The sequence below is a fragment of the Sebastes umbrosus genome, chromosome 15, assembly GCF_015220745.1.
Source record: "Sebastes umbrosus isolate fSebUmb1 chromosome 15, fSebUmb1.pri, whole genome shotgun sequence".
NCBI classification, from domain to species: domain Eukaryota; kingdom Metazoa; phylum Chordata; class Actinopteri; order Perciformes; family Sebastidae; genus Sebastes; species Sebastes umbrosus.
In genome coordinates, this window is record NC_051283.1 from 27,297,278 (window position 1) to 27,325,169 (window position 27,892).

At 38.0% G+C, this 27,892-nt stretch overlaps 6 protein-coding genes across 10 annotated transcripts in view; 1 reads left to right on the forward strand and 5 right to left on the reverse strand.

Annotated features, from left to right (window-relative positions):
* The window catches only part of LOC119503730 (oocyte zinc finger protein XlCOF6-like), a 353,206-nt gene that overhangs the window by 252,649 nt on the left and 72,665 nt on the right, over window positions 1–27,892 (reverse strand). The gene's annotated exons all lie outside the window — the stretch shown is intronic.
* LOC119503768 (oocyte zinc finger protein XlCOF6-like) overlaps window positions 1–27,892 on the reverse strand; it is a 337,366-nt gene that overhangs the window by 236,780 nt on the left and 72,694 nt on the right. The gene's annotated exons all lie outside the window — the stretch shown is intronic.
* Window positions 3,604–10,575, forward strand: LOC119503801 (glycosylated lysosomal membrane protein). Its single transcript, XM_037795808.1, has 7 exons — window positions 3,604–3,748; window positions 5,564–5,728; window positions 7,268–7,366; window positions 7,717–7,881; window positions 7,987–8,205; window positions 8,758–9,026; window positions 9,619–10,575. Exons 1-7 carry the CDS (start codon window positions 3,632–3,634, stop codon window positions 9,791–9,793), a joined length of 1,209 nt encoding a protein of 402 aa, XP_037651736.1. The 5' UTR covers window positions 3,604–3,631; the 3' UTR covers window positions 9,794–10,575.
* jtb (jumping translocation breakpoint) lies at window positions 10,717–14,305 on the reverse strand. Of its 3 annotated transcripts, none has more exons than XM_037795860.1 (7): window positions 14,113–14,305; window positions 13,217–13,303; window positions 12,990–13,178; window positions 12,867–12,910; window positions 12,697–12,782; window positions 12,511–12,590; window positions 10,717–12,141 (listed from the first exon to the last, which is right to left on the reverse strand). In XM_037795860.1, the coding sequence occupies exons 3-7, from the start codon at window positions 13,076–13,078 to the stop codon at window positions 11,985–11,987; spliced, it is 456 nt and encodes a 151-aa protein (XP_037651788.1). In that variant the 5' UTR covers window positions 13,079–13,178; window positions 13,217–13,303; window positions 14,113–14,305; the 3' UTR covers window positions 10,717–11,984. The 3 variants fall into 3 exon arrangements, with proteins under 3 accessions (XP_037651788.1, XP_037651787.1, XP_037651785.1); XM_037795859.1 differs by having other exon boundaries at window positions 12,990–13,173; window positions 13,212–13,303; XM_037795857.1 differs by having other exon boundaries at window positions 12,990–13,303.
* Window positions 15,577–18,463, reverse strand: si:ch211-191i18.4 (uncharacterized protein LOC799350 homolog). Its single transcript, XM_037795872.1, has 3 exons — window positions 17,969–18,463; window positions 16,770–16,883; window positions 15,577–16,143 (listed from the first exon to the last, which is right to left on the reverse strand). Exons 1-3 carry the CDS (start codon window positions 18,074–18,076, stop codon window positions 16,030–16,032), a joined length of 336 nt encoding a protein of 111 aa, XP_037651800.1. The 5' UTR covers window positions 18,077–18,463; the 3' UTR covers window positions 15,577–16,029.
* Window positions 22,101–26,615, reverse strand: LOC119503786 (zinc finger and SCAN domain-containing protein 31-like). Its single transcript, XM_037795777.1, is given in 3 exon segments — window positions 22,101–22,310; window positions 22,313–23,086; window positions 25,740–26,615. Coding segments are annotated over 3 exon segments (1,407 nt in total). The 5' UTR covers window positions 26,293–26,615; the 3' UTR covers window positions 22,101–22,230.

The window sequence follows — 27,892 nt, forward strand, 5'->3', positions numbered from 1 at the left end:
ATAAATAAATAATTAGAATAGAATAAAGTGCCAAGAGTATTTGCACATTGCAAATTGTATTCCAAGAATGTACCTAATGCAAACACAGACAACCGTTATGTGGTTAGTGCAAAATAATTGTACATTCAAAGTAAATAAAACATTTTTTTTTGTTGTCGTTCATTCATGATAGTTACTCTGCGTTCAGCAGTGTAATAGCAGAAGGAATGAATGACTTGGAGTAGCGGTTTGTCTTTCTGTGAGGCGGCAGATAGCGCCGTCCTGAAGGCAGTAGTGTGAACTCACTAGACAGGATTTGGTTGTGATTAATAATGTTTTTGGCCTTCTGGAGGACACGTTTCTCCCAGAGAGAGTTTAAGTTGCTCTGCTGGGCTCCGATGATTTTGGAGCAGACTTTCACAATGTTATTTAGGCAATTCCTGTCCTTCATAGACAACCTGTTAAACCAGCAAATAATAAATATATATATATATATATATATATATATATAAATAAATGAAAAGGTTAAAAGGCTCTCAATATATGACAAGTAGACAGTGCACAGGATAGATCTACTCACACCAAAGGAGTTGATTTTCCGCAGCAAATGAATTCTCTGTTGGCTTCGTTTAACAATGGACTCAGTGTTTACATCGAACTTGAGATGAGAGTCAAACACTGTGCCCAGGTACTTATAAGAGTGCACGATGTCAACATCCTCGCCATGAATTATACTCTGAGTGGGATTAATCTTGTTTTTTCTAAAGTCAATCACAAGTTCTTTAGTTTTTGAGACATTAAGATCAAGATAATTTTTGTCACACCACTCGACAAAGGCAGGAAGAGTGCAGCCATGATCTGACTCTGCCCCCTGTAGGAGCGACAGGAGTGCAGTGTCGTCTGAAAATTTCACTAATAAGCTGCCCTCCTTAGAAGACCTGCAGCTATCTGTGTACAAAATAAAAAGCAATGGCGAAAGGACGCAGCCTTGCGGAGAACCTGTGTTAGAGACCAAGGTATTAGACATAATACCATTAACTAAAACCTGTTGTGTTCTGTCTGTTAAGAAGTTTAAAACCAATGTTAAAAGCTGGTGAGGTAGGTTAAAATGAGATGCAAGCCTCTCAATCAGAATGTGAGGCTGCATCTTATTAAAAGCTGAAGAAAAATCAGCGAATAAGAGTCTGACATGAGCTTTTGGTGTTTCCAGGTGTCTATAAACTTTGTCCAGGATAAAGAGTTTAGCGTCTTCCACTCCTTTACCTGTTTGATATGCAAACTGGAGTGAATCCAGTTTGCCCTCCACCAGGGAAAGAACCTCTTCCTTTAAGATTTTCTCCAGGTTCTTCACTACCAGGGAAGTGAGTGCAACAGGTCTGAATTGGTTTAATTCCCTGGGGTTTTTAACTTTAGGAATGGGAATTATGGTGGAGGATTTCCAAATTTTGGGTAACTGGCAGCTGTCAACACAAATCTGAAAGAGCTTAGTGAAAACCTCACTAAGTTGATCAGCACAGTGGTGCAAAGTGCGACCACAGATGGCGTCAGGGCCAGAAGCTTTCCTTGTCCGCATTTTCCTAAATAAACCATTGACCTGCTCTTGAGATATCAATATATCGCTGTGGGGTACCAGGGAGTCCCTCAACCTGGATACATCCTGAGTGAAGTCAGACCTTTCAAACCGCGAGAAGAACAAATTAAAAGTGTTCGCCAAGTCTACATCCTCAACTCCATTAATGCTAATAAACTGCTTGGATGTATTTGCTTGCTGATTAATGGAGGCAATAGATTTAATCCCCTGCCAGGCTGACCTTAGGTCGCCATTTACGTACTGACTTTCTATTTTTTCTTTGTACTTGGCTTTAGCCTTGGCTATTTCAACCTTAACCTCTTTGGAGACAACCTTCTTCTCCTGAGGGTTGCCAGTGAAAAAGATCTTTTTCTTTTTATTAATAGCAGATTTAAGATCTTTGGTTACCCATGGTTTGTTATTGGGAAAAATAACAACCTGTTTAGAGGGGATTACAGAATCAACACAAAAAGTGATGTAGGATGAGACAGTTTCTATAAGTTCATCAATGTTGTCACCACAAGCATCAAAGAAGCCTTGCCAGTCTGTGCAGTCAAAACAGGCTTGGAGGGAGGAGATGCTGTCCTCTGTCCAGATCTTAACAGCCTTCTCCTCTCTCTCCTGGCGTCTGAAGCATGGTTTATATGTAGGCAGTAAAAATATGCTGTTGTGATATGAAGCTCCCAAAGCGGGCATAGGTATGGACTTGAAGCCTCCCGTCACATTTCCGTAGCACAAGTCAAGGATAGTGTTTTTTTGTGTGGTGGAACAACTTACATATTGTTCATATGTCCGATACATCCAGTATCAGCTGAGTGGCAGCACTGGCGTTGGCTCTGGGGTGGATGTACACAAGAGTGAAAAACAGTTGGGGGAACTCACGTGGCAGATAAAAAGGACGTAGGGAGATGGAGAGTAGCTCTATATCAGGGGTACATATTTTCTCCCGCACAATGATGTTGTTACAGTACCGTTGATTTACATAGAAGCAGACCCCACCTCCGCGGCTTTTCCCCGTCGCTTCAGAGGAGCGGTCCAGTCTGATGGGACAGCCGAATCCAGTGAGAGCCAGGTCGCTGTCCTGGTCGCTCTCATTAAGCCACGTCTCGGTGATCGCGAGCAGGCAGCATTCTTTAAGTTCACGTTTGTACTTTGCCCAGATCTCCAGCTCGTCAATCTTGCGCCTTAAAGACTGGGCATTAGATAAAAAGACCGAGGGCAAGGGGGGTAACTGGCGCCGGTTATCGAGGCAGAGTTTTTTCATTTTGCGGCGAATACCTCCTCTCCTTCCTCTTTTCCGCCGCGAGAGCCGCCTTTTAAGTGATGAATCAGTTAGTTATGCCACATTGTGTCCTTTATTATGACCGTAATTTCTTCACATGTGTGTAATATTATCATACGATCTGCTCACCGAGCTCTGATGGTCAGTAGGCGGTGCTTTTATAGGATTTGATCTCTTATCTGGAACATAACCTGCTCTGGAGCAGGTCAGGTGTTCAGCATCAGTTACCATGGTAACCAGTGTGATCTGGGTTAGGGTATAGGGTATTTGTACTTATTTAATTGATGTAGTTACTCTTATTTATTTATATTAAATTTATTATTTTATTTATTTGTATTTATTCATATTGATTTTTATTTATTATTTTATATTATTTTTTGTATAATTTTTTACTTATTTAATGAAATAACTTATATTTATTTAATTGTTAATATTTATTTTTTTGGATCTAGCCCGGTAAATATTTACATAGATTTTTTTAAATGTATCTTATTATTTTATGTATTATTTGTACTTATTTAATTAATGTATTTACATTCATTTATTTATATTAAATTTATTATTTGAATTTATTCATATTGATTTTTACTCATTATTTTATATATTATTTTTTAAGTATTTAATGAATGAATTTATATTTATTTAATTGTTAACATTTCATTTTTACCTGTTCGTGAGGGTCAGGCTGTGATTGTTGTTAATGAACTCTTTGATAATAAAGTTTTAAAGGGGCGGGGCTTCCCAGCGGTCAGCTGACATATGAAGGCGGGCGTCATGTGACCTGCTCGTTCACAACAAAGATGGCGTCCTCGGTGGAGAAGAAGAAGTGGAGCTGCAGACTCTCTTCTCTCGTTTTTCTCTTTTCTCTTTTCAGTTCGTGTCAAAGTTTGTGGGGCGGAGAAACTTCGACAAGAAAAGTGAGAAAATGTCATTAATATGTATTAATATAATATATATATTTAATATAAAGAGACAGAAACAGGAAGTGAAACTAAAGGTTCATGTCACATACAACTTTATATTTCATTATCTACCCTGCTAAAGATAATATTATATCTATAATAACTATAACAATAGATGAAGGAGAAACTATTTGACATGTTTGTAGATTGTTTTTATTCTTTTTGGTTTCATTTACAGAACAATCTCTCAAAACATTTCTAAAAACATATCATACCAACAAAGATTGAGATATTACTCACTGTTAACAATCAGATGAGATTAACATAATTCATTTGATTATTATCTTAGCAAAATATTATATACATAAAATGATATGGCTTAAAATAATACCCTCCTTTTTGTTTTTTAAGATAATGATTTTAAAACATATTTGATCATGATTGATAACTTAAAACTCAAAAATTCTAAACTGACTAAAACTATTAAATTAAGATATTTCAAATTTATTCCAATTGTTTTAGCAGACCCAATTGTTTTATTTTTTATTTTTTTTATTCATCTTTTCCTTTCCTTACATTTTATTTGTTGTATAATTTATAATTTATTTTGACATTATTTTTATACTGTATAATATTTATAATAACATGCGAATATATTGTATTGAACTAACACTTGTATTGAAAACTAAAAATAAAGTATTAAAAAAATAATAATAATAATAATTTAAAAAAGTCAGATAAAACAGAAATATGTATATATATAAATTAATTATAAATATATCATTTATATTTCTACTTTATTTAACATTCATATTGGTTTTATATTCAATATTAAACTGGTTTTATTTCATCGTGGAAACTAAACTTATTTTAAAATGTTACACCTTTTTAAAAATGTATTTATTTTAAATCAGTAAACAATACAATGATACTAGTAAACAGTAATACTTCAAATACAACAGATAAGCAGGTAACTATGTATATATTTACAACAGCAAATGAGTGATAAACTAAAGTATTATAAGACAGAAATAACTAAACTACGTCTCTCTGTTTAAATTATTGTCCTAATATATTAGAAATGATATCAATTAAACAGAAATTATATAAATAAATTAAAGCTGCCAGCAGCGATGATCGGGCCGTCGCCACCTGTACACGTCGGGGCTACTGGCGGGACGTTGTGTCGATCTGACACTGTGCTCACGAGTTAGATGGTATTTATTGCGTGACACTGGAAATGACTTATTGCAAATTTGTTACCACTTCCTGTGTCCACTATAAGGCGCTACAGAACACAGTAATTATAAAACTCGTAATTAAATCTGTCAAAGTTAGCGCGATAATAACGCGTTAACGTAAATTTGTTTTAACGCCACTAATTTCTTTAACACATTAATGGAATTGATCTTTCGGAGGTTGTAGCTTGTAGTAAAGGAGGCTAATTAACATCCTTCACAATAAACTAGTATGACATGGTTGGTACCGACTAGTTTACTAGGATACCAGTATCTTCACTATAGCTTTAAAACTGAGCCGCTACAACCTAAAAAATTGCATTAATGCATTAATGAAATTAGTCGCGTTACAACGATTTTACCTTAACGCGTTATGGCGCTAACTTTATCAGCACTACTCATAACGTTGAATTTCTAATTCTAAACCAACATTCAAATGTGTTTTGAAGTCCTAAAGTCCATATTTATCGAAAAAAAGGCGTTACAGTTTCAAAAATTTGCACCGTTTTTATCTGACTGTATATTCAGATTCAATCCATATTTGTTGGCGTTTAGACTTTAAGAAACTAAATTTTCTTCTTCTCTCCTTCAGTTGTCGGTAGTGTTGAACCCCAGCGCACCCTCGCTGCCTCCTGGTGGCGACCTGCTGCACGTGAGAGCCTTGGGAGACAATGACACACTGCATTTCCTGTTCTGCAGCCAGGGGGCGCCGACGCTGCTGCTCGTCCACACCAACACTCCTTTTTCTACTCTCAAGGTCTGTTTTCATCTTCCTCATGTTTCATGTTCACTGTAAACTTTAGATTTATTAAAGTTTATAATCATGTTCACACTTTATATCATAGAAATAGAACAGGAGCAGAACAGAAAGTGAAATACTTTCCGTGGTCATGTGACTAGTACAGAAGAAAATGGCGATTGTTGGTTGTTATTGTGACGACACGTCAGTGGGGCCGTAAAGTTTGGTCACAGCTTGCTGGGAAGAGAAAAGATGCAGCTCCAGAGATGATGGCTGGCTAGTTAACTAGTTAGCTAGTGAGGTAGGTAGCTAGCTAGCTTGTCTTTCTCCAGAGTGGTGGGAAGTGAGGCGGAGGGACCGTTATACCCGGCGCTACATACTTTTTTCAACATACTATACTATGACTTATTTGACTTTTTTCGACATACTTTACTATGACCTTTTTCGACATACTATACTATGACTTTTTTTATGACTTGAAAGTCATGGTATAGTATGTTGTAAAATGTCATAGTATAATATGTCGAAAAAAGTCATAAAAAAGAAAAAATTATAGTATGTCGAAAAAAGTTGTGTTGTAAAAAGTCATAGTATAGTGTGTTGTAAAAAGTCATAGTATAGTATGTCGAAAAAAGTTGTGTTGTAAAAAGTCATAGTATAGTGTGTTGTAAAAAGTCATAAAAAAGTAATATTATAGTATGTCGAAAAAAGTCATAAAAAAGAAAAAATTATAGTATGATGAAAAAAGTCATAGTATAGTGTGTTGAAAAAAGTCATAGTATTGTATGATGAAAAAAGTCATAAAAAAGTCATAGTATAGTATGTTGAAAAAAGTCATAGTATAAGTATGTTGTTAAAAGTCATAAAAAAGTCATAGTATAGTATGTCGAAAAAAGTCATAAAAAAGTCATAGTATAGTTATGTAGAAAAAAGTCATAAAAGTCATTGTATGTCGAAAAGTCATAAAAAAGTCATAGTATAATATGTTGAAAAAAGTCATAGTATAGTATGTCGATAAAAGTCAAAGTATAGTATGTCGAAAAAAAGTAATGAAGTCAAAGAATACTGTAGTATGTCGAAAAAAGTCATAAAAAAGAAAAAATTATGGTGTGTCGAAAAAAAGTTATAGTAAAGTATGTTGAAAAAAATCATAAAAAAGTCACAGTATAGTATGTCGAAAAAAGTTAGTAAGCTACTATACTGAGTTCTTTATGATTCTTTTCGACATACTATACTATGACTTAATGTCATTAAATTCAGGCAATGTATACACACTAGTGCACTTTATTAGGTACACCTGTACAGTCTAATGCAGCCCAACTGTTATTTCATTTTTAGTTTTAAGACAGAGCTCAAAGTTGGTGCTGGAGTTGTACTCATGAATATGGACGTCATGGTAAAACTGTTGTATTGGACTGCAGCAGACTGTACAACTGGAGACGCCAGGTTCCAGAAGCATCTTACCCTTTAATCCTTTGCATCTGATTGGTCCATGTCCTGACCACCTGACCAGTCTGATCCTACCTGATGTGATGTCCCGGTGTTTTTCTCTCTCAGGTGAACTGGACTCAGTTTGAGCATCGTAACATCAGCGGCAGCCTGAAGGTGGAGCCAGAGAGCAGCATCCTGTACAGCACCGCCGTTGTCTTCAGCAGGGTCAGAAACTTTGTCCACCTTAAATCTGCTAACGTCAGTCTGTCCACCTTAACACTGCTAATGTCAACCAGTCCACCTTAAATCTGCTAACGTCGGTCTGTCCACCTTAAATCTGCTAACGTCGGTCTGTCCACCTTAAATCTGCTAACGTTGGTCTGTCCACCTTAAATCTGCAGACAGAGACATATAATTTGATTCCTTCGTAACTTCTGATGACCCATCCGTAATTGTAGTTTTATGAAGCAGAATGAAGTCTAATCACAGTCTCGGACTTTGAATTCATTTAGATTGTATGAGTATGAGAGTAAAACTTTTACTTTGAAAACTGAAGTCTTTTCCTGTTTTCTCAGCTGTTGGAATACAACGACGTTAACGACACAGCCGTTCCGACCTCTGACTTTTTCCCTCCTTACGAGCTGCAGAACTTCACCTGGTCCCGTCTCAACCTGTCGGGTCCGAGCGCTCTGCTCTGTGGATCCGCCGCAACCTTCACCAACGGATCGCTGTGCCTGCAGGTCAGAGGTCAAACTGTCATGGTGACACCAGGGTCATGTGACCTCTGACGTGGTTTATTGTAGTTTTTAGATATATTATTAATTTTCTCTATTTCTTTTTCCCAGCTGTCGGTGTTTGATTCAGAGGGGCGTTACCATTCCTTGCCCCGCCTCCTCCACACGTCTAACTCCTCCCAGTTGAGGGTGTGGCTTGATGGTGTGTTGCCGCGGGCTACTCGTTCCAGGTTCCTATTGGAGATGCAGGCGGTGGGTGGGGCTTATCCTCTGAGCCGAGTGGAGGTTCTTCGATCGATTGACGACGAGTTCACCCCGTCAATATTCAAGGTGATCAATAATTCAATCAACAGGAAGTTAAAATTAATGTGACCAGATATAAAGTTTAACGTGACCGGGTATGAAGTGACCAGGCATAATGATATAAAGTATAATGTGACCAGATATAAAGTGACCGGGTATAAAGTATAAAGTGACCGGGTATAAAGTATATTGTGACCGGGTATAAAGTATAAAGTGACCGGGTGTAAAGTATTAGGTGACCGGGTATAAAGTATATTGTGACCGGGTATAAAGTATAAAGTGACCGGGTGTAAAGTATTAGGTGACCGGGTATAAAGTATATTGTGACCGGGTATAAAGTATAAAATGACCGGGTGTAAAGTATTAGGTGACCGGGTATAAAGTATATTGTGACCGGGTATAAAGTATATAGTGACCGGGTGTAAAGGGACCGGGTATAAATTATAAAGTGACCGGGTATAAAGTATAATGTGAGCAGGTATAGAGTGAGAGACCGGTATTTAACTACTGAACCAGTTAAAACCAGTTTGTTGCTGCTCTCAGACCACCTGTTAACCACGGCGACCTCTGACCTCTCAGGTGTCTCAGTGGGTCTCCTCAATGAACGGTAGCTCCGATGTCCTGGGTTACCTTCAGTGGAAGCCGGTGGCGTATCGTCAGTCCAACCCGGCTCTGGAGGACGCCACACCGTGCCATCACTCTGACCCACGGCCTCAGAATGGCGAAGTGGCGGCGGCAGCGTCCGGCCTAATCCGAGCATTCTACGCAGAACCAGAAATATTCGGACTCAATGTGAGCTTCGGCTTCGCTGGAGAACCGTTCTACAACAGAACCAAATTCTTAAGCTGGTCAGTTTTATTTAATTTTATTTCACTGATTTTATTTTAACGATTTATCTTAACATTTTATTTTTATTTATTTTATATTAGTGATTTTAATTCCAAGAATTTATTTTAACATTTTTTTTTTTATTTTAAGTATTTTATTCACTTTAATGATTTGATTCTAGTGATTTTATTTTATTGGTTTTAACGATTTAATTTGAATGAGTTTATTCTATTGATTTATTTTAACGATAGTATTTTACTTTTTAAAATTATTTTATTTGTATTTTATTAATTTTAGTGTTTTTTTTCTAGTGATTTTATTTCACTTATTGTATTTTAATTTTAAATATTTTTTATTAATCTTATTGATTAAATTCTAAAGAGTATATTCTGATCTTATTTTTTTTCATATACATTTTTAATGAGTTTATTCTAGTGATTTTTACGATTGTATTTTACTCATTTTTCAAATTGAGTGGTTTTATTCTATAGATTTTTAATTTTAGTTTAACGATTAATTTTAATTATTTGATTCTAAAGAGTATATTCTGATTTTATCTTAATGATTTCCGATGATTGTAATAATTAATAATACCTCTTTTCATACCTTCAGGACAGTGTTGTTGGGCTCTGGCTCTCCTCCCGTCGACTCCTTCTCCCCGTTGGTTCTCGCCATGATGGCGGTCGGTCTGGGAACTCCCATGATCCTCCTGTTGCTGGGCGGAGTCTGCGTCTGCGTCCGTAAGAGGGCGGCGGCTTCAGCAACAGCCTACGAGTCAATCAACTGACGGCTGGGTCGAGGCCAATGAGACGGTTTTAAATTTAGATTTTTAAAGACTTGATGATTGTGTTGACGGACAGGTGACATCGCAGCCCAGCCAGCCAATCAGTGACATCACAGTCCAGCCAGTCAATCAGGACCCATTTTTACTTTCTTTACCTGTTTCTGTTTTTTAAAGCAAATGTAGAAAATAATTTTGACCTGATTTAAATATTATAATTCTGATAATTTTATTCTAATTGTTAAATGTGATCATCAGATCTGAAGCCACGGAGGCGATTATTTAAATATCTAGTAATCTAGTAATATATATATATAAGTATGAATCTGATATTAAAAAAAACTGCTCACTCTGTTTTTAACAAAACAAATGGGAGGAAATGGGGACTTTGTTGGGGACTATTTTCAGTAGCGGATGAATCCAGAGTTGGTGTACTTGGGGTGAAAGCACAGTTATGACCACTAGCAGCACTATGGGGCAATATTTTAAACTAATGGGTTAATATTTAGTTTTCTCACTCTATACTACGAGTCGACACGTGGTGGCAGTGAAAAAGAAGAAGACGTTAATCAATTGCTCCTTTAACGTTTCAGAAACAGGAAGCTGGAAACGAAATCAGGAAATGAATGAATTCCGAGCTGCTGATCGGCGTTTGATTCTCACTTTATTTTCTTATTTTTAAATCTTAATCGACTGTTTGCCATATTTTATAATTAATGTTTTAAGGAGTTTGTTCTAGCAGCTGATTGAAAGTTTTACTTCAATAAAAATCTTTGTTGTTTTAGTGATTTTTGGGGGAGTAAATATTTATGACGTATTAAACACAAAATACAACAATCCCAGTACTTCTGCTCGTATTTCTGCAGGTTCTAATGTTTAATTTCACTTTTTCTACTTTGGTTTGTATTTTAAAAACTTCATCAGTCGTGTTTTTGAACAAACTGTTTCTCGTCCGTTTATTTTGTCAGAAACTTCACAGAAAAACAAAACCAACATATTTACAGTCAAACCCTAAAATGAATAATAAACATCTGAATTTCACTCCAGCTGGTGCTGCGTTTAAAGACACTCAGATATTTGACCTTCAGATTGCCGAATGAAACTCCGACGAGCGATCCGAACCGGAAACATCTCACGAGAGTCTCGCTTCTAGACTCGAACCGCTTAACGCTATTTCAGTCTGAAAACATCCAATCAGAGAAGGACTACACGATGACATCACACACAAACTGATGTCCGTTCAGTTCAGTTTGAAACTCTGAATGAGAGGCCAGCAAGTGGTGAGGTCAACCATATATTTCAATCAGTGATCGATCCATAATCAATATTAAACTTTCACCTCATCGTTTGATGTCAATATCAAAATGTACATTTTCAATAAGGAACTCAAATTCAGACATTTTTTAACTAAATATTGTGAATTCAAATTTAAACTTATTAATTTCAATGGAAAAATAATATCGATACACAATTTAATTTGGCATTTATTGGAACCAAAATCACTGAGGTCCAATACTGACCCAGATCAGACTGGTTTAGGTCCAGTACTGACCCAGTTCAGACTGGTTTAGGTCCAGTTTTCTATTTTAGTTTAAAATAGAACAAGTTTAATTCTTTAGTAGTTTTAATCTTTTCAGCATTAAATATTTCTAAATCAAATTTGAACAGATTTAAGGTCGTTACCGGGACGCGGTGAATAAACGACACGAAAATGCAAAATACTCGTGGAGAAGAACAGAAGGAAGGTAGAAAGGAGTAATAAAGTTTGTTGCCCTGGTTCCGACTACGGAGCCTCCGTGTTGTTGTTTCATAAATATAACTCAACCGGTTCCAGACAACCCGATTGGTTGATGCTTTTATTCGTGGCGCGAATGCTCCGACAAATCGACCTCAATCCGGAAAAAATTACGTTGTTTTTTCGTTGTAATCTTCGCATTCTGTGTGAATGCATTCATGATAAAAACAGTTTGAAAAAAATATACTGATGTACGAATTAATCTTGTGTGTTTTAGTTCGCTGGACGTTCGTAAATAAACTTCGTACAGAAAACACGACTAAAACTTCAGCTCCAGTTCATTTTAAATAAAGTTGAGGATGAAACAACAAACAGTCCAGTTCTCTATAGTCCTGATCCTTGATGGATCACAGAGTCTGGATCAGTTTAAAATCCATACTTGCTCCAGGTCCCGCTGTGGTCTTAGATGGACTCGATCTGGCGGCGGACCTTCTCGGAGGCGAGGCGATCGAGCCAGCGTTGACGGATGACCACCACGACGGCAAACACCGCCGTCAGAGCCAACATGGCCGCCTCGAACTTCCAGAAGAGATGTTCCTCCATCACCGACGAGCGACAGCTGGGGGGGACGACAGTAGAGTACAGTAAAGAAACGGTAGAGTACAGTAAAGGTACAGTAGAGTGCAGTAAAGAAACAGTAGATTACTGCAGTAAAGAAACAGTAGAGTGCAGTAAAGGAACAGTAGTGCAGTAAAGGAAGAGTGCAGTAAAGAAACCGTAGAGTGTAGTAAAGGAACAGTGGAGTGCAGTAAAGGAACAGTAGCGTGCAGTAAAGGAACACTAGAGTGCAGTAAAGGAACAGTAGTGAAGTAAAGGAACAGTAGAGTGCAGTAAAGGAACAGTAGAGTGCAGTAAAGGAACAGTAGAGTGCAGTAAAGAAACAGTAGAGTGTAGTAAAGAAACAGTAGAGTGCAGTAAAGAAACAGACCTCTTGTACTCGTCTTTGTTGGATCTGGTGCAGTTGACTTTCTCCACGTATCCCGTCAGTCCGCAGGACGACCACGACCTCTGAAACACAACAACACCAACTTCATCACCATGACCACCACGACAACAACTTCATCACCATGACAACCAACGCCGGCTACTGCTCTTAAAGGGACGGAACACTTACAGACTGGAAGGCGTTACACTGAGAACACTCTGTCGTTACAACAAACTCCTCCAGCAGCCAGCAGGGGGCGACCAGCTGTTTCACTACTGCAGGGAACAAGAGAAGAAGGTAAGAGGTCAGAGGTCACAGTCCCTGCTGCTGTTTAAAGATGGTTTCTGATTGGTTCGTACCTGAAGTTTTCTCTTCACTGCTCCACTGAGGTGCTCCAAACACCCTGAAACACATCACAACATGTCACATCAGGCTGACCTCTGACCTACAGACTGACCTCTGACTTCAGTGTAAAGACTGACCTGAGGGAGACGAGGCCCCAGAACAGAGCGTGGAGGACGAGGACTCGAGGCCGACAACACGCCACAGGGATCCGACAGTCGCTCTCCATCAGCCTGCTCCTCCACCAGGACGACGCCACGCTGACACTCTGGTACTGGTTACTGACCAGTCAGTGACCAGTTACTGACCAGTTGTCTGTCTGTTGGTTCCGTCTTTTGGATCTGTCCGTCGGTCTGTTTGTCGGTTCTGTCTGTTGGTTCTGTCTTTCGGTTCTGTCCGTCCAACTACATGGTGATCTTACTTGAGGTGTTTTAGGGCTCCAGGCTGCTGAAACCTGAAAGATAAAACAGATCAATCAGTCTGGTTTGTTCTGCTGTGTAGTATACAGGCTAGTGTAATTATATATAGAGTAACATATAGTGTGATAATATATAGAGTAACATATAGTGTAATAATATATAGAGTAATATATAGTGTAATAATATATAGAGTAATATATAGTGTAATAATATATAGAGTAATATATAGTGTGATAATATATAGAGTAATATATAGTGTGATAATATATAGAGTAATATATAGTGTAATAATATATAGAGTAATATATAGTGTAATAATATATAGAGTAATATATAGTGTGATAATATATAGAGTAATATATAGTGTAATAATATATAGAGTAATATATAGTGTAATAATATATAGAGTAATATATAGTGTGATAATATATAGAGTAATATATAGTGTTATTGTAAAGTTTGGTTCAATGTGTAACATTGACAATAACAAAAATATATACATACAAATACAATACATATGTTCCTTCGGTTTAAAGAAGACTGCATTGTTTGTTTGGTGCCAACACATTGATAACAGGCTGTTAGCTCGGTAGCTAACAAGCTAACAAGCTAACAGAGCTAATCACGTGATTCTGAATTCTTTAAACTGAATAACGACACAATACGTGACGTCAGCAACCGTTAACTATAAGTTATTAATCATGAACGACGTCTGATGTCTCCATGGGGAAACAATCCGGCTGTTAACCTGCTAATGCTAACAGTTAGCCTGCTAACATTGTGTTTACGTAGATAGCTATATGCTAACATGCTAGTTAGCTTAGCTTCAGGTCTGAACACTCACCGTGATCCGCCATTTATCAACCAACAGAGACGAGGAGAAGACGGTTAACTGACCGTTAACTCTACCGAGCACCGTACCGGGCTTCTGACTGGCTCCACCGACCGTTACCGTTAACCCGTCCGTCTGTTAGCAGCCTGACAACCAGACACCGACTGGTTAGCGTCCCGTTGCACTTCCGGCACACGTTAGTCACAAACAAATGACACTTCCGGTATGCGTTTTTCACAATAAAAGCGTTATAGCGTCAAATAACACTTTTGTTTTTTGTTTTTTTTATTGAGAAATTTACATTACAATATGGCATCGTACAGAACAGTCCACAACTACAAGGGAACAGACAAGCCTGGAAATTGGTGTACAGTGCATAAGAGTGTGAATGAAGACAGAGAACCCCCCCCCCCCCAAAAAAAAAAAAAAAAATAAATAAAAAAAAAATTTTAAATAAAAAAAAAAAATTAAGGGAATGTGGGATTAGTGCTTATAGTGCCAACAGTGGTAAAAGTGCTAGGGGGTTCTCTGTAAGGTTAAGGTCCTCAACTAACATTGAAAGCTTCATAGCTTCATTATTTTTCTTCATATGTTTCAGAGATGAAAAGTAAAGACACAGCTCCTTGTGAAAAACAGAGAAATTTGGTCTTGATTTCAGGAATCTATTTTTATGTATAAAAAACTTTCCAAGAATGATTATGGAATTGATTGCCAGGTCATATAACGGGATCTTTCACAATTGTACCAAATATAACATTTTCCTTTGTTAGATTAGAAAAATTTACAAATTTAGTGGACAACCAATAAGGCAAATCATCCCAGAAAGCATTAGCAAAAATACATTCATAAAATAAATATTCTGTAGTTTCAATGTGTTCATCACAGAACAAGCGTTTATTGTGATCAAAACCAAAACGGTTTCTTAAGAACTCAGCAGATATATCAGGTATATTATATATATTTCACTGAGAACATTAAAGTGAACCTCCTTCGCTTTCGGTGAATAGGAAATTTAAAGAATTTCGATCTTAGACTCTCAGCATCTTTTTTAGGGAAACATTTTAGAATTGAATTTCTGTTTGAAGGGAACGTCAAATAACACTTCCGCTACACGTTTGTCACAAAGAAATTACACTTCCGTTATGCGTTTTCAAAATAAAAGCGTCATAGCGTTAAATAACACTTCCGGTACACGTCAGCCACAATGACGAAGATCTTCATTTTTTTTAATACTTTATTTAAAAAGTTCAAATGTTCAGATTTTTTAGAATAAATTCAGTAAATATTTCACAGTATGAAAATAATATATAAATAAAATAAATTATACAACAAATAAAATGTAAGGAAAGGAAAAGAAAACACAATCTGGGTCTGTTAAATAACTGTAATAAATTTGAAATCTCTAAATAATCTAATAGTTTTTGCCAGTTTAGAATTTTTGTGTTTTCTTTAAAAGTGTAAAAGGAGTGTGTTCTCTTAAGCCGTATTATTTTATGGACTTAATATTTTGCTAAGATATTAATCAAATTCATTATGTAAATTTCATCTGATGTGCGTTTTCACAATTAAAAAAAGCATCATAGAGTCAAATAACACTTCCAAAAATTCGTCATGTACACATATTTCATAGGAACGTGTTTTTTATTTTATTTTTTTATTTTCTAAAAGAAAACAACGACAACTCAGTACCAAAAAAATAAAAAATAAATAAAATATATATACATACTATACTTTAATACTCTCATGAGTCCATGAATCCACACACAGCAGTCATCTCAGAGCACACGAGTATTAAACAATATTATTATAATAGTATTAAACTATAATATTATAATAGTATTAAACAATATTATTATAATAGTATTAAACAATATTATTATAATAGTATTAAACTATATTACTATAATAGTATGAAACAACGGTGTCGTTTCAGAGACTGTGGAGGAAGAAATGTGAACACCTGGAGCCCCGCGGACAGAGACACACCTGGACAGACCCTGTCCTCTGGCTCCGCCCCCTCCAACAGAAATTCTCCCTGTTACACTGAGAGACAGACAAGTAGACAGACAGACAGACAGGTAGAGAGACAGACAGGTAGAGAGACAGACAAACAGTCAGGTAGAGAGGCAGACAGGTAGCTGTAGCACATATCTCAGGTTCGCTTGTAAACTCAAATTCAAGTTCATGTTTATAGTTTGTTTTGTCACCATAGCTAGCTATTTAGCCGCTAACTACTATTTAACAACTTAATGCTTCATCCACACACTGTTGTCACAACACAATGCTATCAGCAGATAATCATTAACAACAAGTCATTGACACTGATTCAGACCAGATTTAGTGATCAGAGCAGAGCTAACCGTGCACGAGATCACACAAGAATTACGGAGATCCATCCTGTCAGGCTTCAAGTTAACGCGTTTGCTTCCTGCTTGCCAGATCACGGACCAATCAGTGAAGAGCTACTGCAGCTAGGGGGCGGGGCTTAGGTGTGTGAGCGGCGACTGTTTTTTCTAAACAACATGGCCGCTCCTGAAGAGGTTAGCGTAGCTGCTGCAGTAGCCCTGAAGGCGACCGTCTATACGATCTATGTCTTAAGCCGGCCCTGATCGGACGGGTCAGGTTCAGGTCTTTTAGTTAATCCAACATGGTGACATGTGAGTTCTTACCAGGACGGTGATTCTGCGTCTCTTCAGCCGCCGACACAGTCCAGGAAGTCGACTGAGTCCGTTTTTCTGGTTCTTCTTCAGAGAAGTGACGACGTCTGACTCAGAAACTTCAACCTGAGGGACAGAAAGAAGAAATAAAAAGAACATTTTAATGATAAATATTTAGTAATGACAACGTCACAGCCTCAACCTGCAGCTGGGATCATACAGGTACAGCTCTCACCTGGTTCACCTTCTGACATGAACAACTGTAAATATAACAGCCCCCCCCATGGGGTTATTTTCTTCAATATTTATAATATTATTATGAAAAGTGTTCCTGGGTTACAGCTGGTCAGAGGTGGTCTCCTGACCTTATATGGAGCGAATATGATTAAAAAAAGCTATTTTTATAAAATGGTCACTATATCCTGACAGTAGTACATGAGACAGGTAATCTGAAAAACATCATGTGCCTGAGGAAACAACCAATCAGAGCTGATCTGGAGTCTGCCGTCTCTGAGCAGCTGTCAATCACTCACCAACTCTGATCAAACGGTCAAACTAGGCAGTGCTGAGCAAATATGAATCAATATTCTGTTACTGTAGTGACTATTTCTCTCCTCACATGTTTTCAGAAACATCTTGTAGTAATTAGACATTTTAATTACAATATGATGAAAGGTTATTATGGAATTTTTGCCCAATGATGCCAAAAAGATTCTGCCTACTGCAGCTTTAAGTGTTTGCTAGATTTAGAATATTTTCACTACTTTACCTCGCCGTCAGACAGCCTTTATGACGGGGAACTAAACTGAAAGTGAAACTTCTTTCTGCTCTCTTCAAAGCCAGCAGGCAAGTTCCACATACAGTTCAGTCCCCCTTCGGAAAATATTCTAAATATAGCGTCCACTTAAACTGATGTAGATGTTTTTAGGCATCTAAAATGGGTTTAGCTGCTGCCCTCACCCACAGCATCTACTGTGGTAATACACCGACTACGGAGAAGAACCTCTATCTGAACTCTCCCTTTAACCACCAGAAGTAAACGCCGAACCTTAACCATCTCACAAGAGTTTCACAAAATGTGGGTTACCATCTAGACGTGACCCTGGTCAGTGAATGCACTACTGGGTCAGTCTGTTAACCCTTCAGTGAAGTGACACACACACTGTTATAACATTAACATTAAACTTGTTCCCAGCATGCACCCGTCCTACCTGCAGCCGAGGTGGTGCAGGTGTGAAGTCGGGCAGATGGCAGTCGACTATCTGCAGACGGACGCAGCAGGTCAGCAGCAGAAACACCACGCATGCCTTCAGCTTCATCTGTCAATCAATCAATCAATCAATCATCTGTTCATCCACAGCCTCTCTCTCTCCTCTGTGGGAATAAAAACAAGCAGAGACTGAAGAGGAAACAATAATCCTCTTAGTCTGGTTTAGGAGTCACATGACCAGACGATGACATCACACTGATCTCCTCCAATAAGCAGGTTACAGAAGAGGAAGTACTCGTAGCAATACTTGTAATAATACTCATAGTACAGCCTTCAGTCTGTTTGATATATGTAATATGTAAATTATATTCTTTGTTTATAAATGTAGGTACTTATTCATGCGCATGTTTATGGTTAATAATACAACCATGAGAAAATACTTCATTACAAGTAAAAGTCCTCATTTTTGTTAGAATTTTTTTTTTGTAAATGTTAGAATGCATAAATACAATCAGCAACATTATAAAATAATAAAAAGCATCGGTCTCAGTGTGCACGGTTTCTGTGCGTAACGTTTTTTATCGGATGACGGATTTAAAAAATGCTTGACTTGATGTACAACGACTCGTAGCTCTTCTAGCTCAGCGGGTCGAGCAGCTCGTTCCTGACGCTCGGATCTCATTCTTTAGGTCACCACTTAAAGCTCAGGACCATCGGTGAGGGTTGGAACGTAGATGGTAAATCGAGAGCTGAGCCAGAAGGTTAACCGGTCCGGTACGGCGCCCGCATGACTGCGGACGCCGCACCAAACCGTCTGTCCATCTCCCGCTCCATTTACCCTCACTGGTGAATAAGACCCCGAGATACTTGAACTCCCTCTCTTGAGGCAAAGACTCACTCCCAACCTGGAGGATCAGTCCACCAGTTCCCAAGCAGAGGACCACCACCTCGGTACTTCTTTAGCATTTGGCTAAAATGAATAAACACAATATACAGCCCTCCATCAGAGTCACCATACCATGAGGGAGGTGTTCTACCACTCCCCCCACACGGAGATGTCTCTTCATGTTCAGGACCTGCCAGTATAGACCAGTATAGATAGTGAGGAACAACGCTGACAAAACAAGGAACAGACATGGGAACGAGCCTCAGGCCTGCAGGAGGAGACAGTTCCTCATTCAGTGTTTTCACTGTCCGAGCACAAACTTCCCTTTCACATCACAGCCACATTCATATTTACTTGAAAAAACACACTAGATACACTATTAAGAAACAGACCAGTAAGCTGTACGATCTAAACCAGTCATACCTGTTGGGCTCCAAAAGACTGCTGAGCTATCTGCACAAACTTTGAATTCAAATGAAATAAAAACATTCAATAATTCTCACTACCAAAATGACTCTGAAGGCGTGAAAAAAAGCAACAAAAGGCATTAACCGTATCTTCCAGAAAGCTGCATTAAAGGCTACGCTTGGAGAAACAAGAAAAAAATAATAAATAAAAAAACCTCCAAAGGAATGAGAAAACAAAACCAAAAACACAGAAACCATAATGACCCGACACGACAACATGAAACTTGTTCCGGGACCAGGGTCAATTCCGGGTCCAAGATTAGTTCTGGGGCATTTTGATGAGTTTAGAAACTACAAGATGGAGACTTCTGATAAAACTTTAATGACCTCTACAAAAGGAGAGAGAAGTGTTTTGCGTTGCTGAGCGCTTTGAGTTTTTCTGCCCTGAAGGTCTCGAGTTAAAAAAACTTCAACTCCCAAACTTCCAACAACTCAGAGCGGAAAAGTGTCCGGCGTCATTCGCGGTCCCCCACCTCCCATTGTCCAATCAGATGAATTGAGAGACGGGCCTTATGTGGTGACTGTTGCTTGATACCCGGAGCTGTCTGACTTTACCAACCATAGTAAACATGATCTGAACTGAAAACAGCAGGAGGAAAATTAGTGCGGTACTTGAGGTTTTGGGTAAATTGTTTTGATTAATTTAAGCGGTACTATTAACTATTAGGTAACGTATAGTTCATGGTTTGTGTTAAACTGCAAAAAACGCTGTCTGATCGGGGCCTAAATTTTTATTTGACTGTGTGGAGAGGATATAAATAGTCTGAGTATCTGTACTCTGTCAGAGACAGGAAACAGAGACGGATCTGGACCAAATATAGGCTCTGTAGAAACAGGAAGACTCACTAAGAGATTTCCACTTCAGGGAATAAAGACAAGATAATTATAAACCCCACAAGAGAAGCTGGATCTGTCTGCCACAGTCACTACAAGAGCCACTAAATTAAGGATCTGCAGTATTAAGTAGTTGTATTAAACTGTATTGTATGATATTTTATAACAATCAAAGAAAGGACCACATTAATATAATAGAGGAGCTGCATATCACTCCTGTGTATTTAATACGTGAAACTTCTGTAAACTTCTTTGGCAACAACATGTTTTTGTTCCAATAAAGCAATTTGAATTGAATTGAAAATGAATAAAGAAATAATAAATAATGTTGTTTTTGCATTAAAACACACAAGAAAACATTTTCTGAAATAAACTGTTTTTTTTACATAATACTAAAATATATACATCTATACACACATATATATATATTCACACACACACACACACACACACACAGACATACATATATTCGTATATATACTGTATATATAAGGACTGTCAATCAATAAAATATTTTATTGCGATTAAATCGCAAATTAATCTCAATTTTTTTTATCTGTTCTAAATGTACCTTAAAGGGAGATTTGTCAAGTATTTAATACTCTTATCAACATGGGAGTGGACAAATATGCTGCTTTATGAAAATGTATGTATATAGTTAGTTAGTTCATCTTTATAGGTATACGCATATACATACATATATATATAAATATATATATATACATACATATACACATACAGTATATACACACATCTATATACTGTATATATGTACATGTATATATAGACCAATATCTCAATGTCGGATTTTTTTTAATCCCTAATATCGGAATTGTCAATCCCGTATTGGTCGGGTTCTATCAGGTTGTAAATGTCTATCTGGATCAGAGTTCCTGGCTGGTTCTGATCCTCCATCAGCTTGTTTCTCCAACACATTTATGTCTTTTGAGCCCTGACAACCAGGTGAATCTTCTGTCGCAAACAGAGCAGCTGAATGGTTTTTCCCCTGTGTGGCAGCCCATATGGTACATCATATTTCCCTTTTGTGAAAATCCTTTACCACAAAATGAACAAATAAAAGGTTTCTCTCCTGTATGAGTTCTCATGTGTCTCTTCAGATCTGCGTTTGTGCCAAATCCTTTCCCACACTCAGAGCAGCTAAATGGTTTGTCACTGACAGGAACTTCATTATTATTCAAAGAGTTTAAACCTGACTGAGGTTCTCTGGTCTCATTCAAGTCATCACTGTCACATTTATGTGTTTTGAACTGATAACGCCAAGCAAATTTTTTATTGCAAACACTGCAACTGAATGTTTTCTCTCCTGTGTGAGATCTCATGTGTCTCTTCAGTTTTCCGCTATCAAGAAAACATTTATCACACACTGAGCAGCTGAAAGGTTTCTGTCCTGTGTGGATTCTCATGTGTCTCTGTAAACATCCAGTCCACGGAAAAGATTTTTTACAAACTGAGCAGCTGAAAGGTTTCTCTCCCGTATGAGATCTCACGTGTCTCTTCAGATGGTGCTTGAAGCCAAATCTTTTATCACACTCAGAGCAGCTAAATGGTTTCTCACCAGCACTACATCTCTCATCACTGACAGGAACTTCATCATTATTCAGAGAGTTTAAACCTGACTGAGGTTCTCTGGTCTCCTTCCAATCATCACTGTAATCAGTCTCAGGATCAGAAGAGTCTCCAGTCTTAGTATGTGGTTGTAAATGTCCATCTGGCTCTGAGTTCCTGGCTGGTTCTGGTGCTCCACAGTCCTCTCCATCAGCTTCTGTTTCCATCTGTTCAGTTTGTCTTTGATGAAGCTGTGAGGACTGAGGTTTCTCTTCATCATCTTCACTCTTCACAGGGACAGGAGTGAATGGGAACTTGGTGATATCAGTGTCCTCCAGCCCTTGAAGCTGCTCTCCCTCCTGACTGGTCCAAAGTTCCTCCTGTTCAGTTGAGCTGCTGGCTGGAGGCTCTGCCTCTCTGTTCTCTTCAGTTTGAGTCTGATGAAGCTGTGAGGACTGACGACCAACACATTGATGGTTTCGGAGCTGATGAAGCCAAGCGAATCTTTGGTCACAAACACTGCAGCTGAATCTTTTCTCTCCGGTGTGGGTTCTCATATGTCTCTGAGAACTTCCACTCTCTGTAAAAGATTTCTTACAGACTGAGCAGCTGAATGGTTTCTCTCCTGTGTGATATCTCATGTGTCTCTTCAGTTTTCCTCTTTCAACAAAACTTTTATCGCACACTGAGCAGCTGAAAGGTTTCTCTCCAGTGTGGATTCTCATGTGTCTCTGTAAACATCCACTCCGCGCAAAAGATTTCTTACAAACTGAGCAGCTGAAAGGTTTTTCTCCTGTATGAGTTCTCATGTGTTTCTTCAGACTTGACTTGAAGCCAAATCTTTTATCACACTCAGAGCAGCTAAATGGTTTCTCACCCGCACTACATCTGGAATCACTGACAGGCACTTCATCATTATTCAGAGAATTTAAACCTGACTGAGGTTCTCTGGTCTCCTCCCATTCATCACAACTGACTTCAATCTCAGCTATATAAAAGTCTCCAGTCTTGTCATCAGTATCTGGTTCTGGATGTTTATCTGGATCTGAGTTCCTGGCTGGTTCTGGTCCTCCACAGTCCTCTCCATCAGCTTCTGTTTCCTTCTGTTCAGTTTGTCTTTGATGAAGCTGTGAGGACTTAGGTTTCTCTTCATCATCTTCTTCACTCTTCACAGGGACAGGAGTGAATGTGAACTTGGTGATATCAGCCTCCTCCAGCCCTTGAAGCTGCTCTCTCTCCTGACTGGTCCAGAGTTCCTCATGTTCCTCTTTAATGTGTGGGGGCTCTGGGTACTCCTGGTCCACACTGGAGCTCCACTCCTGCTGTTCAGGGGGAACCTCTTCTCGACTCACCAACAGCTGGGCGTCTGCAGGGGAGAGCAGAGAGGGTTTCGGATTAGCTCCTGGAAGTAAAGTTTATGTAGCAGTGTTGTCGGTACGAGCCTCCGATGGACAGTCTCCTCGTAAGTTACATCGACAAAAGATGATGAAAACTGTTAAACGTGATCGTGTCCATTTCAGGTCTCGAGTCCCGCTGTCATGTTCCCACTAGAGGAATTATCTAGCACCCCCGCAGTTGATGGATGAATCTACACGTAAGCAGCCGAAACTAAAACACAAAGTATTTTATTTTACTATATTCTACTCTATATATATACTAATTATGTATTATATCACCACAACTGGTTTTACTTAATTATATCGTATTATATTATAATAAGTTATATTCTATATTTTATTGTATTATATTGTATTATGTTACATTGGATTAGGTTATACCATATTATACTGTATATTATATTGAATTATGTTATATTGTATTATTTTATATGGTATTATGTTATATGATATCATAATGTATTTTATTATGTAGGGATGCACCGATCCGACTTTTTCAGTCCCGATACCGATAGCGATACCTGAGCTTTGGGTAACGGGTGGTACGGAGTACCGATCTGATACCGGTCTTTAATTAATCAGCTGTATGCCTCACTGTATTAAAGTGACTGGGATCATTCATTTATGTGCAGGGAAACATCAGTCTTGACTTAAACATTGCTTTCCTAACGCTGTAAAACAAAATGTAACAAATAAATATATAGATACAAATTTAGTGAATTGTTATTAATTATTTAAATAATAAATCGTACACCAACAACTTGGCAAAAAAAATCTTCAAATGAACAGGAATTATAATTCAAGTGTAAACTTTTTAATGCAGCAACAAACAAGACTTAACATTCCAGTATTTGATGTATATAGAATATAAACATAGAATTTAATTGAAGAGATCGGCCCCATTGTCACCGATATCTAACCCAGCTGTTTGAGTTGGAATCGGTCCGATATCTGATTCGGCACATCCCTAGTGATATGTTATATTGTATCATGTTATATAAGGGATAATGCCTGACGAGGTGTCCATTAAAGACCTCGAAGGGCATTTTCCTGCATTTACCATGGTCACTTGCCCCAAAAAAAAGAAAATAAGACCATTAATTTATATTTTCATGTTTTTTGCAACCAAAATCGTTTTTCACAATCTATTCAACTCCGTTTCCCTGGTAAGCCCGATAGTTTGCTAATACCTGGAACAATCATTACCAGCAATGGAAACGTCGTTCACTGCTCCAGTAAATAGCAATACCAAAATGTCTGAAAAATATCTGATCGATGTCCGAAAAAAATCCGAAAAAAGTCCCAAAAATATCCGAAATTGTCTGAAAATTTTCCGAAAATGTCTGAAAAATGTGTATCTGTGGTTTCTACACATCCATTTCTACAGAGAGTACACTATAATACATATAAGTATGAGTGAGTTCAGAGGGTCAGTGTAACCACAGAGTGTAACTTCAGTCTCCAGCCCGTAGTGATCAGACGACTGAACGACTGACATTACACTCACTGTTGGAAATAAAATATTCAGATTGTTTTAACTGAAAACGGTGAACAGACAGTTTCATTGGAACTACAGTAGATGTTTATTATCAGGAATTAATGGACACCCTGCAGCCAATCAGAATCAAGTATTTACCCAGATCATGGTATAAACTGTATGATGTTATATTGTAGTATATTATATTATATTCTGAGATAATTGATTTCAAAATACTGCTGCTGGTTTACAAAGCACTAAATGGTTTAGGGCCAAAATACATTTCTGATCTTCTGCTATGTTCTGAACCACCCAGACCTCTCAGGTCGTCTGGATAAGGTCTGCTTAGTGTCCCCAGAGTCAGAACTAAACATGCAGAAGCAGCGTTCAGTTGTTATGCACCAAATATCTGGAACAAGCTCCCAGAAACATGCAGGACCAACTCCAACTCTGAGATCTTTTAAATCAAAGCTTCACCCTTTCCTGTTTGCTGCTGCTGCCTTTTATTAAACCAGATAATGATCTTATATACTGCAATAGAGCTTTTACTCTTGTGTGTTATATTCTATTTTAGCTTCTATCCTATAGCTTTTATTTTTAGCTTGTTTTTATTTTCTAATCTTTAATGTTTATATAACTGTTTTAATGATGTCTTAATGTTCTTTTGTACTTTGTCGCAATGTTCTTGAATGTTTATGTAAAGCACTTTGAATGGCCCTGTTGCTTAAATGTGATATACAAATAAAGCTGCCTTACCTTGCCTATATTATATTATATTATATTATATTGGGCTTTCAATTTCAGAAATCCACAATTCATTTTTGATATCTAGAATAAACATTGTGGATATCTGCAGCAGAGGAAAAACTCCCATTTCAGATAATCAGCTGTTCCTCAAAACTGAAGTCATTTTGGCATATTATTATTATTATTATTATTATCATCATTTTTCAAAGGAAAAGGTGACGTCATGTTTCCTAGGAAGAATGACGTCATCGATATCGGAAACGTTCTTTTAGACGAAGAAGAAGCTGAATTACAGACACTTGCGACACATTTCCGGTCTAAGCGGTTAACCCGGTTATCCTGGGCCGGTCCGGAGCTAACTAGCGTCCTCATGTCTCCGTGGTGTCCTCGGGACTGACCTGCTCTGGTCAGCTTGACTTGGGGCTTCAGCACGGCATCGAGCAGCCTCCTCTGGCGGCAGATCTCCCGCTCTGACCGCTCAGCTCTGTCTTCGTACTCCGCCACGGTTTCCTCAAACAGACCGACAATCTCCTCCGCAGCCGCCGTTAGCCGCTCGGTGAGCAGCGCTCTCAGCGCCGGGATTTCAGCCGCTTCTTCTCCTTTTTCCACCCGCAGCAGAACGTCTTCAGCGGCGGCGCCGATCCGCTCATGTACCGACACCCGCAGCAGCTGCACGGCGCACATTCTGCTCCTTTTCTGCGGACAAAGAGAGCCAGCGGGGCCGTAAACACACCAGACACCAAACACGGAGTTCCGCGTAGACGACAGTTCGCTGCGACGAGAGCGAAGCGGCGGAAGCGAACAGCGAACCCTGCTGGACCGGAGGGCGAACAACAACAACAACAACAACAAGTACTCTGATACTGAAGTACAAGTAGTAATACTACAGTGTAGAAATACTCTGTTACAAGTCCACATTGTACTGAAGGAAAAGTACAAAAGTATTAGCATCAAAATATACTTAAAGTATCAAAAGTAAAATGACTCTTTATGCAGAAAAAGAAGAGCAGTAGAGCTACAGTGTCAAAACAGTCTCATAAGTATTCACAAACAAATGTAATGTTATGTAACTTGTAAAACTCAATGCACAAATTAATGCAGAGTGATTTGTATCAGTAAATCTATTTTTGTATCTGTGTCCGTGCCTCTAATTTACAACTCCTATATCATCATTTGTACATAAAGACAAGAGTTGTACAAATATATTGTCATATTTTTACTAAAATATCACATGGCACTTGTCCGAAAAAAGTCTTTAAAAAATTCCCAAAAAAGGGCCTAGAAAAGTCAGAAAAATGTTAGAAAAAGTGTGAAAATGTTTTGAATAAGTAAAAAGAAAATGTCAAAAAGTTCCCAAAAAAAAGTCTGAAAAATGTTCAAAAGTTTCAAAAATGTCCGTAAAAAAGTCTGACAAAATGTCCGAAAAAAAGTAAAACAAACAAAAAAACACCGAAAAAAATGTGTGAAAATTGTCCGAAAGCCTAAAAAAAATGTCCAAAAGTTCCAGAAATGTTCAATAAAGTCTAAAAAATGTCCTAAAAAAAGTCTGAAAATGTCAGAAATGTTTTTCCAAAGAAAAGTCAGAAAAATGTCAGAAAAAAACATTTAAGAAAACATCCGAAAAGTTTCCGAAAAATAGTCTGAAAATGTTCTAATTTTTTTCCAATAAAGTCTGAAAAAATGTCCTAAAAATATCTGAATATTGTCCAAAAAAGACAGAAGAATGTCTTTGTAATTAGTGATTTCCTGTCCATTGATGGCAGGTGAACATGTGTCAGAAAATGTAAAATAATATCTAAATATTTTGAACGACAGTGGAGGGAAACCACGAGTACCACGAGCAGAAATCTTCACTGGACAGTCACCTTTCTACTGCAAAGTAAAAGAAACTGTGTGCAATAAATAAACAAGAACTTTTTTATTCATTGTATGCACAACAATTACCAAGGAGCAGTCGTTGTATAACAAAGAAAAATAATTGAGAAAACAAAATGAGAATCTGAACATAATTAATGTCAAGTTGTTATAACAAAGACATCTCAAACAATGTCATAATTTACTGAATGACACTCGATAACAGCAGTCACAAACATTCATAAAGACTCCTTCATGATCATGACATAAAGTGTTACCCCGTCAACACTGATTGGTGAACGTGCCAAATTTTCCTTTTAAGCACTCCTGTGGGGCAGCTAACTTGAAATATTCATAACAATTGTGCATTTTGTGATAAAAGCAACACATTTGGTACAGATGTACGTTTATATGTTACGAAAAGATATAGATATCGGTGTGCTGCAAATTTGGCCTCTGGGGGCCATGTCAGCCATTTTGCCCCCCAGTAACCCACTTCCTCAGTTCTTGTATCATGCAATAAACCGGCCACCGTTTTCTATGTTATACAACTATATACACTGTTTTTAAAACCCCCCAAAAGTAAATTAAAAAATATGTAAAAAGTGCTATTGCATATCGAAACAAAAAATGAAATATAAGAATCTAATCCTGTTGGAGTTGGTGGATTAGCTTCTGCGTCTCTTTGGCCCTGTGA

Excerpts from the sequence above, each read along its gene's own strand:
- jtb (XM_037795860.1), bottom strand. The coding sequence starts at position 13,078 with ATGGAGAGCGACTGTCGGATCCCTGTGGCGTGTTGTCGGCCTCGAGTC. Across the intron at positions 12,783-12,866 it reads CAGTGAAGAGAAAACTTCAG|TAGTGAAACAGCTGGTCGCC; the intron begins GTACGAACCAAT and ends TGTTCCCTGCAG. Across the intron at positions 12,591-12,696 it reads AGTGTAACGCCTTCCAGTCT|AGGTCGTGGTCGTCCTGCGG; the intron begins GTAAGTGTTCCG and ends GTTGTGTTTCAG.
- LOC119503801 (XM_037795808.1), top strand. The coding sequence starts at position 3,632 with ATGGCGTCCTCGGTGGAGAAGAAGAAGTGGAGCTGCAGACTCTCTTCT. Across the intron at positions 3,749-5,563 it reads GAGAAACTTCGACAAGAAAA|TTGTCGGTAGTGTTGAACCC; the intron begins GTGAGAAAATGT and ends TCTCTCCTTCAG. Across the intron at positions 9,027-9,618 it reads AGAACCAAATTCTTAAGCTG|GACAGTGTTGTTGGGCTCTG; the intron begins GTCAGTTTTATT and ends TCATACCTTCAG.
- si:ch211-191i18.4 (XM_037795872.1), bottom strand. The coding sequence starts at position 18,076 with ATGAAGCTGAAGGCATGCGTGGTGTTTCTGCTGCTGACCTGCTGCGTC. Across the intron at positions 16,884-17,968 it reads CTGCACCACCTCGGCTGCAG|GTTGAAGTTTCTGAGTCAGA; the intron begins GTAGGACGGGTG and ends TCTGTCCCTCAG. Across the intron at positions 16,144-16,769 it reads GACGCAGAATCACCGTCCTG|TGTAACAGGGAGAATTTCTG; the intron begins GTAAGAACTCAC and ends TCTGTCTCTCAG.